At 43.1% G+C, this 21,466-nt stretch overlaps 2 protein-coding genes across 2 annotated transcripts; both read right to left on the bottom strand.

Annotated features, from left to right (window-relative positions):
* Window positions 1–2,344: 2,344 nt before the first annotated feature.
* On the bottom strand, window positions 2,345–6,490 carry LOC310791196 (G2/mitotic-specific cyclin-B2-like; the record flags this gene model as incomplete). Its single annotated transcript, XM_083652879.1, has 8 exons — window positions 2,345–2,497; window positions 2,580–2,690; window positions 2,815–2,955; window positions 5,135–5,371; window positions 5,473–5,634; window positions 5,718–5,996; window positions 6,085–6,198; window positions 6,464–6,490. The coding sequence occupies 8 exons, from the start codon at window positions 6,488–6,490 to the stop codon at window positions 2,387–2,389; spliced, it is 1,182 nt and encodes a 393-aa protein (XP_083509005.1). The 3' UTR covers window positions 2,345–2,386.
* Window positions 6,491–7,525: 1,035 nt separating this feature from the next.
* Window positions 7,526–19,848, bottom strand: scamp2l (secretory carrier membrane protein 2, like). Its single transcript, XM_083653063.1, has 9 exons — window positions 19,700–19,848; window positions 18,139–18,216; window positions 17,879–17,965; window positions 16,231–16,360; window positions 15,440–15,568; window positions 14,277–14,436; window positions 12,574–12,675; window positions 10,879–10,996; window positions 7,526–10,413 (listed from the first exon to the last, which is right to left on the bottom strand). The coding sequence occupies exons 1-9, from the start codon at window positions 19,754–19,756 to the stop codon at window positions 10,267–10,269; spliced, it is 1,008 nt and encodes a 335-aa protein (XP_083509189.1). The 5' UTR covers window positions 19,757–19,848; the 3' UTR covers window positions 7,526–10,266.
* Between the last annotated feature and the right edge of the window lie 1,618 nt (window positions 19,849–21,466).

Here is a 21,466-nt window from a genome sequence, read left to right on the forward strand (position 1 = left end):
TTAGCTAGCCAATGTAGTTAGGTAGCTAATGTTGGTTACCATTAGATACGGAAGGCAACATTACACACACGTTGTAAAAGAACGCTTCAACTATATCCAGCGGCGACTTGTTCACTTGTGCAACACTGTAGTGTAGCTACACAGCTTTGCACCGCTTTGCACTCACCTCCGATACCTTCTCCTCTTCAGCCATCTTGCCTGGGATGATCAACAGCACAAGCCGTTGCCATGGATACGTCTTGTCAAGACAAGACCCGCCCTACTCTGCCTCTGATTGGTTTACCCTAATCATAACCAATCATCGCTCATCATACCGGCTCCAGACCAACCGGCTCTGCCTAAACCCTGCCTAAACCTAACCAATCATCACTCGCGAGAACCTGAACCCAACCAACTCCCTTCTAAATAAAAGTTTAGTTTTATTACTGCCAGCCTCCTGGTTTATCCTAAGCTGTAACTGTAAAACTGTCCCTTCAAGAAATCTGGAAAAGGTTAAGTCATGTTCAACCTCCACAAACTCAGCACAAACTGGATTGTATTTTAAATCTTTTCCCAGATTAACACATACGGTAATTTCTATGAAGATCTTACATGTACCATTACTGTCATTTGCAACTGTAAGAATAATCATTTCCACAATCCACATTAAGTCATGTAATGTCACAGGCTCACAGCAACATCCCCCATCCAAATTTGATATTCATCATTTGCAAATATGTGTTGATAAAGGTTATGAGCAATGCAAAATAGTTGATGTGCTCATAATATGCTCGTTTACCATAATGTATTTTTTACCAGGTGTGCAGGAGCAGCGCATGGTCAAGAGAAGGCTTTCTGGGGTGAGTCAGGCATTCATTCAGTCAGTCAGGAACGGATAGGTCAGGTTGTCATCAGTGATGATGTCATCAGTGATGTCATGTCAAATATTTTGGTGGCCTCGTCAGGTATTTTGACTCAACTGTAAGGGCCAAGTCTTCATTAAGGTCTTCAGGTTTTTTCTCCTTGTGTTGAGAAGTTTTGCGTAATGTTCTTTCGCTGCCATGGCGATGGTTCTGTTCCAGTTGCTTTAACATCTGCCAGAGATTGAAGATATTGAAAACACCTTTAAACCTGCCAAACTTGGGCATGTAGTTTCCTCGAATGGGCTTGAGTTGCATGAGGTCATGCTAGCTACCACATACATACCAATATTACCACATTCCAAGGGATTTCTACTACATTGATGGCCATTCAAACAGCACCTTATTCAAATTCAGCTTATGGGTCACCTCCATCCGCTTTCTGGTCCGTCTCCCCAAACCGTGCTCTTGTTAAGTGTTCAATACAGACCAGCACACCAGTCTAACCAGCCTCTGTGTGTCCCCCTGCAGGTGGGTGGGCCAAACTACAGAGGTCCTCATTACGTTCTGGAGAAACGTGATTACAACACCTCTGACTGGGGTAGTCAGAGCAGCACTGTGGGCTCCATCATGCACAGAGTCCAACTGAGAGGCCCGCTCCCCATCTGACTGGCACAAGTACCCGAGGATTCACTTCGCACCAACACACACACACACAGATGAAACTGGTCAGCTTTGCACACACACCCAAAATGTATTTTACTAATAAATGGCGAAAAGACAAGCACTGTTTGAAGGTCAGATACATTTATCTTAAAATCAAAACAAAAATCTGAGTTACATGGATGTCAGATGCAAGGTGAACAGAAATGTTTTCCAAAGAACAAACATGAGAAAACTCCTGCACTGCAGATATTACCATGTATTGTGACTATTGACACTTATACAAGAGTGGATGTGAAACATAAAAGTAAGCCATACAATCAAGACAAAAAAGGGCATTGTGATCATGGAAGTGTTTGCATTAACAAGTAAAACACTTAAAATTCTAGTGTCAAAACTAAAAGCAGCTAACAAATGACATTGACTCATGTCTAAACATGCTGCTTCAACATTAGAACAGACAGTCTGCTTGTGCATCCTCATGCTGCAAACAGCAGACTGTTGAGGTAGAAAACTGTAGCCTACTTTGATCTGAAACCTATGAGTCTCTGTGGCATCCTGACTTAAGTGAACTATTCTGCTGTCAGCTACATAACATTTGCTATAGGCAAACATTTGGATAAGTCAGAAATGTTTTCATCAGCTCAGGTTTGAAAGGCTGTAATACAGCAACTTAGAGCACTAGAACGAACTGATGTTTCTTTAAGAGTTTGGCTAAATTTGATTGTCATAGTCAAGAGTCTTAAGACCAATTTGGTAACCACAAAGTTGACCCGCAATATCCATAAAAAAAAAAGAAGAAGCTAATAACACTTCTACAATCATGGGTCTGGCTAAAATAAAGTGCAAGTTAAAACAAATTAAAATCACAAATGAAAAATGACTTATGGATTGTCGAGCACAGCAGCAGCCATTTCCTTGAGGAGTTGAGAGTTAAGCTGAGGGAGTTGGCTGATCTTCATCAGCTTGCTGCTCGCATACTTGTTCTTGACAGCCTGGAGGGGAATAGAAGACATTAGATCATGCTAAAAAACACTTTTCATCTTATCGAGACTGCACTGATGCCAACAAACTCACCAGGAACTTAGTTTTCCCCTCGTTTACAGTCACCACATTCTTGGCCATGAGTTGCATTATTGGCTTGAGGTGGGCCTCATCGTAAGTTGAGTAGTGCTGCTGAGTAGGGGACTGCAATACAAGGGAGGAGAAGAGATCAAGTCACTCAATGTCATTTGCCTTATGAACTCATGTTTACTTGCTTCAGTCAACCTTTGAATCCATTCGTAGCCCGATTAAACTCCAGTGAACTCACCCACAGCAGCCCACCCAGCAGCAGCTGGGAGAGGCAGAGGGCAGCAGCACCGATCTCTGATGGGCGGTAGTGCACCATGGTGTAGTCCAGCAGCGTGAGCTCCATCAGGTACTTCGCCAGTGTGTGTGTCTTTACATCACACTAGACAGAACAGAAGATAGGTTGGGTAGGTTAGTAGGCTTAAGTTTGGCGGGTCCTGTGAGTATAATGTGTTTTACTGTGATGATTGTCTTTTTTTTTTTTAAGTGTGTTTATGTAGTTTCTAATGCAATTTTGAGTGTGACTAATAATGGATGATTTTAGGATATGTTCTTTTCAAGTACCATATTTATTGATGTCTAAATCTATTTTATGTTTGTGATGGGGATTTTTGATACAGATTTTTAGATGACTATGTTTTCTGTTATTGTCTGTCCTGTTTTTAGAACATCGAGGACCATGTTGGAAATAAGCGTTTACACTTTTACATGCTATGCCTTGGATCTTGTTGTCTCTATATCCATTAATAAAGTCAATCAATCGGTCAATCAAGATCCAGAACATAAATCCACTGAAGGCTGATCCCAATAGACCCTTCTCAGGGGGGGCATTTTGTGTCAAAAAGGCAGGGTGAACACAGGTGCAAGCAAAACACTAATGAGGGTTTCCAACTTCCATGATTGGAATCGTCATTAGTGTTCTGCTTGCACCTGTGTTTATTCTGCCTTTTCGACACAAAATGGCCCCCGTGAGAGAGCCGCAGGAATGACGTATTTTTGTAGTCAGAACGCGGAAGTCCCAGACTTCCTGGTTCTTCACCGTTTCTGTCTATGGGATTTTTGAATGGGTTTTTGCCGCAATGCTTCAAATACGGTCTCTGGGCAATGCAAGTTTAATCAAACGCGAACCAAGGTTCAGCGGGATAATCTTCACACATGAGGACCACTTTCATGAGTTTTGTAGCGTAAATGCGAGCCCTAGAAGTAAAAAGCTCGAGCTAAGCTAATCCAGAACTACACACTGTCGCATAGGGTTCCACGTCACGTCAGCACTCAACCTGGACTGTTGTTGTGTGCACCGATTACCCCGGACTGAACGGGGCTGAACCAGGTGAGGGAAAGAGAATTTCCGTGTTCGTCCTTTGAAGTCTCATTTAGCCGTTTGCTAGCTAGCCACCCTTTTAACGGCACGTAAAAGCTTCAAAAAACTCATAAAAGTGGTCCTTGTGTATGAAGATGATATTACTAAACACTGGTTCGCGTTTGATTAAGCCAGCGTTGCCCAGAGAGATTATTAGAAGCATCGCGCCAAAAACGCATTCAAAACTCCCATAGGCGAAAACAGTGAAGAACCAGGACTGTTAGCATCAATGATTTCCGGACTCGTTCCTGCGGCTCTCTATAGACAGTCACTTTTGAGAGACAAGTTGACAAACTACATAAAGATGCTAGGAGAAAATTCAAACTAAATGGTAAATGGACTGCATTTATATAGCGCTTAACTATGTGCCTACATTCACCCATTCACACAGCAAAGGCAGCAAGCTGCCACGCAGGGTGCTGGCACCGCCATCGGGAGCAATTTGGGGTTCAGTGTCTTGCCCAAGGACACTTGCGGAGTGGAGGAGCCGGTGATCGAACCACCAACCTTCTGATTAAGCTTGCTTTATACTCGCTGTGCCGCGAAGGGCGCGGGGGAGGAGCTAGGGCCGCAAGCGTCAAATTACGTCAATGTGTTCGCTTTCGAGCCACTGAGCCCTGAACACTGAGCTGTTTTCACCACATTTCTTGACCCATGTGGTAGGCTAAACTTTGATTTGCAACTGTTCGTTTTTAGTAATTTCACCAAGTAAATGTGTTGTGAGCATGATTGAGAGAGATTAAAAGCAGCACCGAGTAGGCTATCAGGGCTGAGAACTGAAACGGCTATTCAGTAAAAACAAGTTTGGTGATTCATTCATGTGCTGATGTACGGTCGTTTAAGAGTGAAAGCGCACTCAGTACTGCACATAATAGCGTTTCATTGCGACTTTTCACGGGCTGTTCTCACTATTACCATTGTACAATACATGCTGATCACTTCTGAGTATAAAAGCATCTGCCCCAGCGCAAGGTCCCCACGTGACTCGCGGAGCTCCACCTCACGGAGCCTTGCTCGAATATAATGAGCCCTTTAGTGGATGACCGCTCGACCTCCTGAGCCACAGCCACCCAAACTCTAGTCTACAGCCTACATACTGTATAAGCCTAAGAGCCTATGGGCATATTCAGCATTGAAATATCCTCTCCTGTGTGATTGTATTATTTATCCCCAGGTGATGGGAACTAGTAGGAAAACTCACGCCTGCAACCTTTGAAGCCCTCCTGAGGAAATGGAGAGGCAGAGGGCGTCCCAGCTCAAAGTTGAGGGTCTTTAACATGACCTGCTCCATCACCAGAATCTGGGCCTTTGTGAAAGCGTCATCTGTGATGTAGACAAAGTCTGCAACTTCTGGACTGTACATCTCCTCATATTTTGAGGCCAGAAGCATGGCCGTCACGCCGACAAGCTGCAGCTTTCGACGAGACACTGGCTGGACCTGCAGCACATTAAGAAAGAGTGTTAACTCGTTCACAAAAAGCTAAACTGTTTAGCTTTGTTGTTTGTTTAAAACAAGAACGCTTTTCAAATAGTTTGTACCTGTAGGAAACGGTCCAGAATGGCAACCGTGAGATATAAGGTCTCTTGAAGCAGCTGGAACCTGCAGTGCACCTGGATCATCCAATCCACTAGAAGGGCTCGCATCTGTGCAGTGATTTCATAACCTTGTTGCATGTACGTCGGGCGCACAGCCTGCTGCACCTGTGGAGACAGAACTTGTATAAAATACACAAATCCTCTCCCCAAAAAGAGCAGAGGAAGGTCAAATAAAGACAATGAATTACCTCAAGCTGGCGAAGATATTCATAGATGTCTTTGACATACTCCGGGCAGAGGTGTGGCATGTCTCCGTCCTGTTCATCAACATCCTCTATAGAGAGGAGTGACTCGGAGAACGCCCGGCACAGTTCCTCCTCCTCCTCCATGTACACATCACCAGCTGTCTCCTCTGCCACAGGGGGTAGTGGGTCTTCAGGTGCTTCTTCACGGGGCATGGGACGAACAGCTTGTTTCACCTTTTGTTTCACCGACTGTTTGGCTAAAGCTTTGCCTGGCTCCGTCTTCTGAAGGAAAGCAAAGTACAATTAAATGTCACTCTCAGAGTCAGACTGTTAACTAGTTCAATACAAACATGTTGATTCATAACCTTACCTTTGTGTTAACGGCCATCCCTGGACAGTTGGTGGTCCGCTCTCCAAGTACAGGTCTCTTTTGGCCAGGTGCCGTGGCTTTCCCCATCTGTGTTGGGTTGTCGGTGCCCGTAAGCTGTTAGGAAGAACCATTCAAAACAAAGCATAAATAGTGTAAGGATGTGGCAGCTGTTCTCCACACAACATAAACATTTGAACAATTACGGTATTGATATATACGATGGGCAAAGGAATAACTAAATAAAGCAGAACAGAACTCGATAACCACAAAAGAAAAGAGGCACGCTACGTTGCTAGCGAAACAAGCTAACGTTAACGCTCACAGGAGTCAAAAGCACTGAGCTAAGCTAACGTTAACTCGATAACGTTAGTTTACTCACCGCAGCTTGAACTTCCAAAGACGACATGCTTTACCTGGAGTATTCAACTAACGCTAGTTAAGCTAACGATATATGGTCGTTGCTACGTTGCTAGCTTAACAAACTAAACGTTAACGCTCACAGGGATCAAATGCAATGAGCTAAGCTAACGTTAACGTGTTAACGTTCGTTTACTCACCGCAGCTTGAACTTCAAAAGACGACATGGTTTATTACCTGGAGTATTCAACTAACGCTAGTTAACGATAATGTTATGGTCGTCGCTACGTTGCTAGCGAAACAAACTAACGATAACGCTCACAGGGATGAAATGCACTGAGCTAAGCTAACATTAATTTGTTAACGTTTACTCACCGCAGCTTGAACTTCCAAAGACGACATGCTTTACTTGGAGTATTCAACTTACGCTAGCTAACGATAATGGTATGGTCGTTGCAGTGTGTCTGCTAAATAAATGCTTTATCCTATCTTAAAGCGCTTTTTTTGTCTCGGCACATCAACGTACGCTAACAACAAGCTCCAGCTTCAGTAACCTCACTCTACTCCTCGCCGGCTGCCGGTAACCTCCTTCAGCCTTCAAATAACGCTCCGCCAAGTTTCATTGGATACAGCCAGAGCAATCAGGATACAGCGCTGTAAGATGCACGCTTTTGATTGGTTGACCGCGTGGGGTCAAAGGTTAGTTCCGGGTTCATTTATGAGACGAGACGACCAAACATAAACGCATAACCACAAACGTCTCCTTCCACGCTCTTTGCCTTTAATATAAATAGCTCTGATATTGAGCGTCTCCGAGTCTGGCGCAGCGATTCAACGTAATATTTGAGTCCCGGGAGAGACCATTGACTGTAAAAAGGCAATAGACTATGTAATACTGCACACATGAACTTTACCACCAGGGGGGAGCAGAGGACTGCTGACCTTTGTCACTGTGTGTGTGTGTGTGTGTGTGTAATATAAATAATATAGATAATAATAGACTTCAAGATACTTTTACCCAAGGCGAGGGAACCTTCAATGACCCTTGAACCTTGACTTTAATAGTTGCATACATGTAGGATGAGAGGTTACACATGATTGCCAAAGGAATTTGACCCCCCCCTAAAAGGTCATCAATATGTACAGCACACGTTTACACATTCTGATTGCCAAAAGGGAAACCCCACCATTAAAAAAGGTTCACTGGAAAAAATAAAAAGTTAATATTAATGGAGACAGCAGAAGAGAGGCTGATCAAATCAGGTTAAACTCTAATATTTGTCCTTAATGGTGCCAATTCCCCACACAGATATTGGTACATCTGCTAAAAGGCACTGAGGTACCTAACAAACTAGTGAATCAGAGTGACAGTCATGAAAAATCTGATTTTGACAGTGTATATTCACAATTAAAAGTGTAGCTCAGCAGTAGCAGTTAACAAATAACTAGCTAGCCGCTAGTGTGAGTTAACAGCAATATAACTAGCCTACTGTAGCCTACCTGCTATGACTGCAACATGTTCTTAATACAGTTCAAATGTAAACTCACTCCAGACAAATGGTCATCAATAGATCAATTAAATGTTCTTTCAGCTCATTATTAATTCACTCGTGTCACTTTATTAGTAAATATGTATACTTTAATTAGGCTAATTGAGCCTTCTTTTCAGTAGTTTACACTACAGCAGCTTCACATACATAAACCATTGCCCAATCTTTAATTACATCACAGTATAGCTCCATACTATGACAGCAAATAACATTACGGTATTATGAACAACTCAATATGATGTCCCAACTTTCCTGTCAGTGTACGATTTCAGTTCAATCATCATGTCTTCATTTGACCATCTTAAAGGGACAGCTCGCCCTAAAATCCAAAATACATATATTTCCTCTCACCTGTAGTGCTATTTATCCATCTATATCGTTTTGTGTTAGTTGCCTGAGTTTTGGAGATATCGGCCACAGAGATGTCTGCCTTCTCTTCAATACAATGGAACTGGATGGCACTCGGCTTGTGCTGCTCAAAGCACCAAAAAAATACATTTGAAAAACTCAACAGCATTGTCTCTTTCCAGAAATCATGACCCGGTTACTCAAAATAATGCACAGACTTTGTTGTGAGCAGTTTCATATAGGAACTATTTTCTTTTGCAGTCTCATGTAGGAACTAGCTAGCAGCTAGCCGGTGTATAGTTCGGTCAAAAGAAAATAGTTTCTACATGAAACTGCTCACAACAAGGTCTGTGCATTATCTTGAGTAACGGGGTCATGATTTCTGGAAAGAGACATTGCGATTGAGTTTTTAAAATTTGGCACTTTGAGTGCTACAAGCCGAGTGCCATCCAGTTCCATTGTATTGGAGAGAAGCCAGAAACTCTGCGGCCGATATCTCCAAAACTCAGGCAACTAACACAAAACGATATAGATGGATAAATAGCACTACAGGTGAGAGGGATATATGTATTTTGGATTTTAGGGTGAGCTGTCCCTTTAAGATGTCTTTGTCTCACTTCATCGAGTTCAGTAACCTGATTAAACAACAGTAAAAAGAAAAACCTTCATCCCTTCACCCTTCATCGTTGATCAGCTTATTCTATACAGTACTATACACAAGAAAACGTACAAAAACAAAACTGCCGAATATTTTTTAAAAGAGTGAGCAACGCATTCAGGCATACAGCAATTCCTCTGATCAGTAGTGTAACACATTCTATAGTTTAAATGTATTGACCTTTTGAGTCTCACTTTCAGAACCGCATCCCGTTTCGAAAGGCGTCCTGACAAAGGAGCCACTTGCCTGAAGAGAGGACAGCAACGTTTAAGTAGAAAGGGAATCACAACACAGTTATTAGAAAGAGTATTTCAATAAGGCAGAATGATGGATTGGTGACCCCCCGGAGAGTGCTACGCGCTGCCGTAACGATACGATAAAAATACGAGTAACATTATAAAAGGGATTAATCATTCGCTGGCAGCAAAACATTCTCACATTTTAAGTTTGTTTCTACAAACATTTATTTGGTGCAGACGCAGTGTTTGCACTTGAGACTCCGGGTTCATTTTAGACCTATACATTTTCTACAGTAACAGTTAAAGATAGCAACAGTCCTAATACTTTTCAACAGCACCCCTTACCCACAGACAATACACAGTAACAGGATTTAGATAAATTAACGTTCCCCCCAACCCCCAGCCCTTTTCGGTAGTGCACCTCAGATATTTTGACATTTATATATATCAATGCGTTCCAGGAGTTATATTTGAGATGAAGCGATATCATTCATCTTCTTGTTGTCGCCACTTTCCCGCAGTCTGCCTCGTCTACTCCTGCTTCAATGTTTTCCTACATTTCCCATAATGCCTTCCGGCAACCCCCAGAGAACAGGTATGAACTTATCGCATTCAGCTACTAGCCTGTTATTTTCTAATAGCCCTTAAAAATGTGGGTTAGTGAAGAGTGAAGACAACTCGCTAGCCTGATCTGTGGAGCATTCACAGCGGCGTTCACATGAGCAGTTGTGAGACAATTTCAATGAGACCAGTGCGTTGACATGGATTGACGGAGCGTAGTGTACGAATCGCAACACAGTCTGTCCAAAAGATTGAAACTAGTAAGTACTAACTTTTGACAGAGTGCAGCCTAAGGTAAATATCATCCGCTAACAGACATATCTTTTTATTTTATTTTTTATAATTTCAATAAATAAGTAAACCCCCATATAAAAATGAGAAGCCGTTGACGAGTATTGGGACGTGACTATGTGGGTGAAAGAAGAGACTACTTGGAAGTGTTAAGTATCCTAGGAAAGCTTGTGTGATCCTAGTTCCCCTGGAAGGCTCCCTGGGCAGCGGACGTGGCGGCGCTGGCTGCAGCCGTCTGGAAGCTTCGGTTGGTCAGGACGCCCTGGGAGAACTCCAGCTGGGCCTTGTTGAAGCTGGCCCCCGTTCTGCGGTACTTAGAGTGGACCTGCATGAATGAGGAAGAGGGACACAGGTTAGTGTACTCATAACATAGTCCACTCTCACGTTGGACTTCACCTATAGCCTCCACCGGTAAAGGCACTCCGAGGGAAACTTGGATGAAAAAAAAAAAAACCTAATCGTCTCCAACTCACGGAAGTATTTTCAAAATGACAAAATGGTGAAAGCAGCCATTCTATGTCATCTCCTTTTGTAATAACTAAAGTCATATTTATTCACCTCCATTCAACTGAGCCTCCCCTGAAACTGTTTGGAGCCCCCCTGGGGAGGCCCGCCTCCCACTTTTGATCATATGGACACATCCTGTCTCATGAGGCTGTCAAACTGCTTAGCATTGTGCGGCTTCTTGAACCCACCAGGCGAGATTAAACTTGATAAGTACATCACAGCGGATATTCAAATTTTAAAATAATAATTTTTGTAGAATCAAATGCTTATGCTGCTACTACACCATTTTCAGTAGGATGACGGCCAGGGTCGCGTTAACGGTGAAGAAGCCGGCCACCACCATCATGACCACAGCCACAGGCAGGTTCGTTCCAATCATGGAGATGGAGGAGATCCAGCCACTGTCAACAGCACAGACACAAACAGAAACACTGTCAACAGCACAGACACAAACAGAAACACTGTCAACAGCACAGACACAAACAGAAACACTGTCAACAGCACAGACACAAACAGGAACACTGTCAACAGCACAGACACAAACAGGAACACTGTCAACAGCACAGACACAAACAGAAACACTGTCAACAGCACAGACACAAACAGAAACACTGTCAACAGCACAGACACAAACAGAAACACTGTCAACAGCACAGACACAAACAGAAACACTGTCAACAGCACAGACACAAACAGGAATGACCCTGTGTCATTTCACACTTTCACTACAGAGAATGTGGACTGTTCATCCACACGTTATTCAGCGTTTGTTTGGCGTTAAAGAACGGCAGTGACAAAAATGACAACGCATGCACAACACAATTCTTCAATATAACAAAAAATGGAGGCAAAATTCTCAAGTACAGCAATGGCCGATGGAGAAGCGTGAAGATTGAAAATACATGTGAAGGATGAATTGGAAAAGCCTACTATTATGAAGAAGAAAAGTCGCCCAGATAGAGAAGTTCCACACACCTACAAAGTAGACCCCCCCAGACAAGATAGGGCAGCTGGAATCTGTCAAAGAGATGGCAAGGAGAGGAGATCCAGGACTGGACCATACACAAACACACGGGGGAGAACACACACTAACCCGTGCACACAGTCACACACACATCTAAAGGCTCACTTATGCTCAACGTTAAATACAGATACGGACGGAGCCTTCTGTACGTACTCTACGTTTATCTTGTGAGTAACTGTGCTGAAAGCTCACGAATATGGACAAAACGGAGCAGTACCACATACCACACACACACACACACACACACACACACACACACACACACACACACACACACACACACACACACACACACACACACACACACACACACACACACTTTTGACTCTCTACTGCCCTCTAGTAGTAGATATGTAAAACAATGGCTGAAACAGAAACAAGCCTGTGAACACGGACTGTTCGCAGGCTTGTATCTTTCTTTAATGTTTGTTTTATTGTGCATTTTATGGTGTATTTGTTTTTCCCCCTCTCCGTTTTAAATTATGTATTCGATTGTTTTATAAGACTGTATATTATGTACGTATGTATTTTCTAAAAGCCTAACCAGGGACAAGGGCTGCAAATTAGCTATGGCTAGAAGTCCTATCTATATACATTGCATCAGTTGCACTTTATTTAAATGTAGTAATGCTTATGTATTGTCCCTGTCAAATAAATGAAGAAATAAAATAAAATAAAATATTGCTTATGATACCAACGTGAAGGACGCATGGAAGTATGTGGGCAGTGACATCGTTTGAAACGGACGTATTTATTTTCGTACGAAAATGGAGCATAAATGAGGCTTTAGTCTCTCCCCCGAGCAGAGCACACGTTCATGCTCACAGATGAAAACAGATAGCCGTTTGTTAGTGGTGGTGAACGACAGTCACATGCATCACGTTCAAGCTTTCACCCAATGTGATGGGATGGTGATCATTCACTCTGAGGCCGGAGGCTCCGCCCCGCACTGACCTGTTGCCCCACTTGGGGATGCCCACAGTCTGGATGATGTACACTGCCACTTGGAAGAAAAAGACAAAGAAGAAGAAAAAGAAGCTGAAGGAGCTGTCAGACCTGGGGAGGACAAAAGACACAAATTAATGAGACGTTAGTAATGTCATTTTAATTTATTTATTTGTTTATCTAAGGGCAGTCCAGACCCTGAACTCTTATAAAACAGGCCTAAATGCTAAGTTCGCATTTTGCGATGGGATTACACCAGCCTACAGTATGACTTAAAACGCAAGCCGTACCGATCTTTGAACTCGAGCTTCATTGTGATCTCAACTACACACCTGTAACGTTTTGTGACTGCATCTTGCACCGTTGTGAAACTACCGCGTTCGCAAAGTCTGTCCGCAGACAGACCGACATATAAACACTTGGCAAAATACTCAAAACAGCTTCTGTGGTAGTTCACACTGTGATGGTAAAACACGCACGCACGCACGCGCACACACCAGTGTGGGAAATTAGCCAGGGGCAAGGGGCAAAAAAAAATGCCCAGAGAAATCTCAGAATGCCCCTAAAAACGGTGATCGAGGGGCAAAAATGGCCCCCAAGATTTTGGATCATTTTATTTACGTTCAATTAATTGAATGTCCATCCCAATCTCTAGCACACTCTCGGCACCTGCAAGCTGTTTGCCAGGAGAAGAAGAAGATGAAGAACACACTCACACAAACAGCACTGATGTTCACACACACACACACACACACACACACACACACACACACACACACACACACACACACACACACACACACACACACACACACACACACACACACACACACACACACACACACACACACACACACACACACACACACACACAGTCTCTGATCTGACAGTTAGTCACTTTAGCAACTTCAGGGTTGCCATTGTTTTGTACTGATACATTTCAAGGACTTTTCAAGCAATAAAGCCGGGGGGGGAAATAGATTAAAACAAAAATATATCTGCCGCAGGTTACCTAGGCAACCAGCCGCATATGTGAACTTAGAACGCCTACGAGAGAGCGCAACAGCCAATGACAGCTCAGCGATCACCAAATCACTGTATACTCGTAACCTACGGAGAGAGTGATACTGTAGATAGGAAGAAAGTGTATCAAGCCTCGCCCAGCTCTACCGATGACATATAACATTTTGATCATAGATGAATTTTGAGATGACGGAGTGCACAAGGCTCAAACTCAGAGGTTCCGGTACACTAAATCCAAGCACTTTTAATAACATCTTTATCAATCCAAGTACTTTCCAGACCCGTGGCAACACTGAACCGCCATTTATTTTCCCATAGACATTTTGTAAAATGCTTATAAAATAGTTTTACTTTGCCGAACCAAACGGTTCAGCTAATGCTATAATCGGGAGAGACCATAGAACATTTCGCTCGGACCAAAATAAAAAAAAACATCGAAAAAACATTTTCTTTAAACCCGCAGTCCCAGTGAAATGTTATGCGATCTCTCCTGTTTCTAAATATATCTGTCCGCTTGGTTTGAACCAGTAAAACTATTTTTCATAAGCATTTTACGAAATGTGTATGGGAAAATAAATGGCGGCTGAAAATCTCTGGTACAGTGCTGGAGCAGGAAGTAGGCGGTCACTTTGCCTCTCTATGTGTATTGAGGAAACAAACAACTCAGCTGTTGATGTCAAACAGCGTACCTGAAGGCTTTGTAGACAGGTCTGTACCAGCAGACGAAGGCGACGGGAGTGAAGAGGATGAACCAGACGATGGACAGACCGAAGTCCACGCCGTACGCCGAGTCCGCCGTGAAGTACGCCAGGCAGGCCAGCACGTTCAGGAAGAGCGTAGCGCTGTGGACTGAAGACACACAGGGAAGGGAACCAATCAGCTGCACTCAAGATGGCGGAACGGGAAGTGCCATTACCCAATTATATTATAAGAATGCGAACTTCGCATTCTTAGTCTGTCTGTCTGTCTGTCTGTCTGTGTGTGTGTGTGTGTGTGTGTGTGCGTGCGTCTATGTGTGTCTGTGTGTGAGCAGAAATTGTGTTCGGTCACAGCTATGCCATTTTACGTGCGATCGTGCTGAATCTTTCAGGGAGTGTAAAGAGCACCCCCTGCTGGTGACCTAACGGGGCTGGATTTTTGAATTAGGAAATTAGGGCCGACTAAATTGGTAAAAATGGCTAAGTAGTGGCCAAAATGAGTCAACACAGGTTCAGCACCACAGAGAGGCTCCATTCGTTAGCCACTGATGGAAGACACCTGAGTGGATGAGCACACCTGAGCGGAGTTGGAATCACTGAGCGTAGTTGGAATCAGCCAGCGAAGTGGACTCTCTGGGGAGAGAGAGGAGCGAGGCCTGACTACATGGCCAGTGATTGTGCGCTCCAACGGCTATCAGATCAATAATGAGAATGCAAAGTCTCTGTGTGTGTGTGTGTGTGTGTGTGTGTGTGAGTGAGTGAGTGAGCGAGTAGAAATTGTGTTGGCCACAGCTATGCCATTTTACGTGCGATCGTGCTGAATCTTTCAGGAAGTGTAAAGAGCATCCCTGCGGTCACACATTCCGCTAGTACTAGGAATCGAACTCACAGAAAGTTCACACAAAGTGGTGAACAGAGCGATCCATAGAGCAAAGCTCCAAAAAAGGAAAAGTGAAAAATATAATGGAAAAACAAAATCCTTCTGTTCCTGAACCTGGAATACAACACCATACGTGTCACCTGGATTAGTTTTCCTACTGTCAGCACCTGACAACTACACCAGGTCATCCAAACGATCAGTGACCACACTTACGTATTTTGGAACATAATATGAATTGTTGTGTACGGAGGTGAATTTTGCGGGGGCGACTCACACATCCAGAGGTAGTACATTCTCTTGCAGACCCTGCGGTACTCCTCGGGGATCTCCTCCTCAAAGTCCTGGTAGAAGCAGGGGTTCACAGGCAGGAACTTGGGGAGCGGTGGCCAGTTGTTTTCTCTGGCTGACACACAAACGTTCCACAACTGGATTGACATTTTGACAGCGTGCAAATTCTTATGGTTCACATGTATATGTAGTATGTTTAAAGGATGTTAACTTGTTCAAATGAGACTACATACTCCCATCAGCTAGGAATGAGTAAAGTACTGTCCATCTTACTATATAATATGGCTAACTAACCTGATTGCTGATGAGAAAAAAGCTGTATAGTATTTGAATGGTAAACTTCAGAACCTGTAAAATGTGTGGCATGTCTCACCACTAGGGCTGCAACTCGAGTTGTCTATGATGCTATGCTATTGATTGATCTATTGACAGATTTAATTATTTCATTTTTTTTCTTCAATTTTTCAACTTTTAGAACCTGAAAAGACAGATTTAATGATTAATCATACATTTAGTCTATAAAAATATATATAAAACATTATAAATACCCATCATTAGTTACTAGCCCTAAGTGATTATTAAAATTGTTTAATTAGTCTGACCAGCCAATCCAAAGTATTATAATGATTTGAAACAGAGAAAAGCAGCAAATCTTAGCATGCAAAGCTGTAACCAGCAAACGTTTGAGTATTTTTACGTGAAAATGAATCAATTTGTTAATAGTCAACTCATTTCCTGCTGATGGACTAATCGACGCGTGGTTTCAGCTCTACTCACCACCAGCATTGAGTACTCTGCCTGCAGCCCTGCTCTGAAGCTCTTGCTCTTTGCGCTCCAGCTCGGCTGCTTTCCTCTCTAGCTCCTCCTGCTGTTTGATCAGGGTGGCCTGCGCGGCGCTCGCAGTCGCCTGGTGGACGAGGGGAGAATGACAACAACACTGTATGCAGCTTCTTCACTGCTTCAATCATGACGACTCTCGTGAAAACACTCCTGTATTGTAAGCATCGGCCCTGCTGAGGTGCCCTTGAGCAAGACACTGAACTCTGCCTCACACCACATGGACTTTGGGCCAGAACAGAGCTAGGTTTCAGTTGGCCACAGTTTTTCCTGCCAAAGTAGTCTGTGGTCTGCCACAACATCAGAGGCTTTCCTAGAATAAGGACTTTACTGTGTACTAACTGTCGTCTGCTGTCCAGTGTCTATAGCGCAAGTGAGGAACGTCCGTGCTTGAGGATGCTGTTATAATTTAGTTGCTATTCGCTAGTGAAGAGTTTGTGTGTTTGTTTTAGCCGATCTACTATAAGGGAGCTCAGGTTTACGGTTTCTGCCCGAACGTGTGGCCTCATATTAGCAGCTAATGTTACTTAGTTATTATACATGATAGTTGTGTTTTGTTCTACATCCTATTGTGATGATTTCATTTTCACTGTTCACAAACCACTTTACAACAGACTCATGTTGACTTGCTGAACATTAACCAATGTCTGAAGCTCTCAGGCATATGGTTTGACACATTTATTTCAAAAGTATTTAGACATTTAAACTTATCTGCATGATAGTTCAATAACTATGTTTCACAGTCCAGCATTTAGCACTGTTCACACAATGCTATGAAACATGTTCGCTAAAGCCTTGATTGGAACTGAAGCATCCTAAGCATTTTAGTCCTCTAGAAATACCATTTGTTGTTAATAAGCAAGTGGTACAAGTACATACTTCTCAATTGTGAGTGGTAGTCTAACAGATACCATGTAGTAAAGGGACATTTTGAAACTCTCACAAATAGTGTGATAACACATTCAGAGAAATTATCCTTCAGGCAGCTATTACTCTGTTCTTTACATACTTACTACACCATATATGTGGTTTCTCTCAGTGCTCAATCAAACCTGCATAGCTACAGTCATCTTGTACCGACTCCATGAGCTCCCAACTGCTATCTTGCCTTTTAATTACTTAACTCATTTGAAGCCAATTTAAAGTCAAAACAGTTGTGTGCAGGGCTGGACCGGCCATCTGGCATACGGGGCATTTTGCACGGTGGGCCGACATGCCCTGTGGGCCGGTCAGGCAAAAAAAGTACGAAAAAGGAGAAAAATGTCTGACCAGTGACCGCCCCATAACACAGGTCGATTTTTTTTAGGTAGTGGCACGGTTGGTTGGAGCGCGAAGATGGGTGGTGTCGTGTGTGGTCGATTATGGTGGGCCGGTCTGGGGGCCAAAATGCCAGCGCCGATATTTTGTCCCAGTCCAGCCCTGGTGGTGTGTCATCGGTGTCCTCGCTCCCTCCTCGGACACTCAGCGCCACTGTGAACTCTCAGTGGGGGATTTGTCCACAGTGATGTTGAAAAAAGACTGAATCTCACCCCTTCTTATTCCAAATTCTTCATTTGTGTGTGCGTGTGTGCATGTGCGCGCTGCTCACCTGTATGCCTGGCTCCACTGAGGTCTGTAGTACCGCAGGTTGAGACGTGGCAGCAGACATGGGGATGGTCGTGGCGGTGTGGTTTTGCTGTGTAACAAACAAATCGAAGGTCATCCAATACTCCTTATTATAAGCTTCCACCTTATGACGGCCCATGCATCATATTCGTAGATATTGGTATCACAAGTGAGTGATTACGTGCTAATATCTGCTGTCGCTATTATCTACTACCAAAAGGTGACAAAACCAGAGGAGCTAACCGTTCCAGTTGCTGAAAATGGGTTGAATTCCCCAACTTTTTCCACCGCTCCGCTGGTGGCCTGTGTGACTGACGCATCCTGAAACAGAGAGATCACAGGCAGGCTTGATGGCTTCATGTATAATATAATATAATATAATATAATATAATATAATATAATATAATATAATATAATATAATTAGCGATGCACGATATATCGGCAATCACATCGGTATCGGCCGATGTTGGTCATTTTTTAACATATCGGTCATATCGGTATCGGTCAGATGTTGCAATGTTAATATCGGTTATCATTATCAGCCAAATTCTTCACATTGATATGAAATAATGCAGTACATCTATGATTTATGGGCTTTTCCAAAGGCTTTGCAAATAAAGAAATGCATAACCTTTTCAAATTCAGTGTTAACATGTGTTTTTCAGTATGTACAAAATGTGATGATCATAAAAATGTGGTTTTATAGTATACAGATCATATCGACATCGGTAAATATCGGTTATCGGCCATAAGAGCAATGTTAATATCGGTTATCGGCATCGGCCAAAATTTTCATATCGGTGGATCCCTAAATATAATATAATATAATATAATATAATATAATATAATATAATATAATATATAATAATAATGTATAATAATGTCATCTGGCCCCTAAAGTTGTTTATGTGGTGCTCAGTGTGCAGCAGGCAACCTCCAGACGTCCAGGCCCTCCAGCAAAGTCTTAATAGACTCCTGCCTCTGGGACATTTTTGTCTCAGTGAAGACACGATTTCTTGATTTTGAACAAACAAAACATGTTCTTACTTCAAACAAATGTTTCACACAGGGACACACGATACTACACATATAGACATACGGTATGTTGGCCACATCCACTGTGGCCTATTAGATCTGAAAACACAACTAAGGAGGTGATCTCATATTTACAGTGAGTGTTATGTTAAAATAAAACAATCATAAATAAATAAATACATTTATCAAAACAGAGTACAAAAAAGCTTTGCAAGATAGTTAAAAACGTAGACAGAAAGTGAAATGGGGAGTGTTAACTAAAACACTTATATACAAATATATATACTCATATATTAGCATATACAAAATATGCTTCAGGTAAAGTGAAGTCTAACGTTAAATGAGCACCGTAGTTTAAAACAGCAGACATCATAATTTCACAATTATAGTCTGGATAATGGGCAAAAACCTGATGGTTTGCTCGCCATTCATCGAAGCGGTTTCGATGAATGGCGAGCAGTCCTCCTGCTGATGGTCAGATAACAGCGGGCACCTGCCCCGGCCTGCTCAGGTGAGTCCATCGCCCCCACACACAGACACAGAAACACCTGTCCTACAGGTTCTCCTCACAAACGCTACTGGATCGCAACTTGTCAAACTTCATGATCATGTCGATTCAGAGCCAGAAAGGAAACGCTGAGGCCAAACCCAGCAACCAACCAAACAGGTTTTGTTTGTAGCGTATCTTTTTCCAGCCTTTACTAACACACAGAAAGGCTTTTAGGGGGAACAAAGTCAGCTCGCACATGTCGGGTACGAGGGGCTCACCTGGAAAGGGTTGACGTCCACCGGATCAGCGAAGGGGTTGCTGTCAAATCCCGACATGTCGAGAGGGAAAGTTGATCTTGGCTGAAATAAACAACAGCTCCTGTGTCTGACTGTCTCCCCCGTGCCTGCTGCTGCTGCTGCTGCTGCTCCTACTGGGACACTGGGAAGTCTGCGCATGCGTCGCTCGATAGGTGGACTGCGTCACCAGCGTCACCAGAGGCAGTCCTGACTCATTTCGGTCATTTCTAATCAGTTGTATTTTTAGAAATAAGGTCAAATTGGTTTCAATCGCGTGGTTCTCCCCTGATTTAATACAAGCTCTAGTTCACTACATATACACATTGTTGTTTTTGTCTGCTTTCAAAAAGAAGGTTAAATAAAAATACATCTTAAAAAAGATTGGCAGCAACATTGATTTTGATCAATCTTTAGTTTTTGTGCAGTGTCAGATTGAACAAAAATCCCCATTATAAAAGGCCATAAAACAGCAAAAAGTGTGAATTTTAGAGTTAGCCTACAGACATTTTTGCAAATAAAGAAATAAAGGGCAAAGGGGCATGGTGGCCTCACAGCAAGGTCCTGGGTTCGATTCCCACCTGGGACGTTGTGGGCGCTGAGGGTGTGTCGTGTCCCCATCCCCATGTCCTCAGCGCCTACGGCCCAGGTGGGGTCGTCGAAAAGGGCCTTTCTGTGTAGTTTGCATGTTCTCCCCTGGGGTTTCCTCCAGATAGGAACCCCCCCCCCCCCCCCGCTAAAAACATGCAAATAAAAAATTAAAAAATTAAAAAATTAAAAAATTAAAAAATTACCTGAAGAATGGGTGATGTTATGTCTGAAAAACTGTTGGAGAGAAGGGGCACAAGACCTTGCTTGAAAAACTCAACATAGGCTACCGGTAGGCCTGTACTAGCAGAGCACCCGTCCCTGCAACTTGCTATTTAGTCAGGCATCGCTCACAGAGTTGGCATGCAGCCTCTCCTCTCTCTCCCCAGAGGGGTTTCATATTCACTTCAGTGTCTGATTCCAACTCTGCTCACCTGTGGGCGCCCTCCACTCTGGAGCTCTCCATGGTGCTGAGGTATTTTGGCAATTTTGCCCATTTAGTCAGCCCTTATTCAAAAATCTGACTCCTGCCCCGCAGCACGGGTGCTCTTTACGCTTCCTGAAAGATTCAGTATGATTGCACGTAAAATGGCATAGCTGTGCATTCTTATAGGATTAACGGGATAACCTGTTTGAGGAGAGGTGGAGGTGTGAGACTTAATTGGGTTACTATACACAGCACAGCTCAAGACTGAGACACTTGTCCAATTAATTGTTTTGTCTGGGAGACAGGAGGCTTCACCTGTCTGGGCACAAGTGAAGAAGAATTTGTATCTTTTCACTGGTATGCTGGTGGGACAGAGTGATGCCAGTGATGATGTCACTGATGTCAACTGAGGCAGGGGCACTCAGTCAGTGATTTATGACATCATTGATTGATGAAGTGACGTCTAAAGCAGTGGTGCTCAACGTGGGTCCAGGGACTACCAGGGGTCCCCTTGAGCTAGTTCCAGGGGGGTTCCCAGCAAACTGATGAATCGTTAATCAACTTGACCGTTATTTAAGTGTCAAGCAAGTTAAAAACAATTAGGGAATGTAGAACAATGACTGTTTTGATAATAGTCATGGTTTATTGGGTTTATTTCTGCAGTTTTTCTATTGTTATAATTGGCAATAATAATAATTCATAAATTATAGTACACTTGGTACCATGCCAAAACCTTA

This window comes from Poromitra crassiceps, assembly GCF_964638095.1.
Source record: "Poromitra crassiceps genome assembly, chromosome: 16".
Taxonomy (NCBI): domain Eukaryota; kingdom Metazoa; phylum Chordata; class Actinopteri; order Beryciformes; family Melamphaidae; genus Poromitra; species Poromitra crassiceps.

What these genes read in the sequence shown, in the direction of transcription:
- scamp2l (XM_083653063.1), bottom strand. Translation starts at nt 19,756, where the DNA reads ATGTCGGGATTTGACAGCAACCCCTTCGCTGATCCGGTGGACGTCAAC. An exon ending in CATTTTCAGCAACTGGAACG is followed by an intron (nt 17,966 to 18,138) that starts GTTAGCTCCTCT and finishes TTTGTTACACAG; the next exon opens with CAAAACCACACCGCCACGAC. An exon ending in ATCCCCAAGTGGGGCAACAG is followed by an intron (nt 10,997 to 12,573) that starts GTCAGTGCGGGG and finishes TGCTGTTGACAG; the next exon opens with TGGCTGGATCTCCTCCATCT.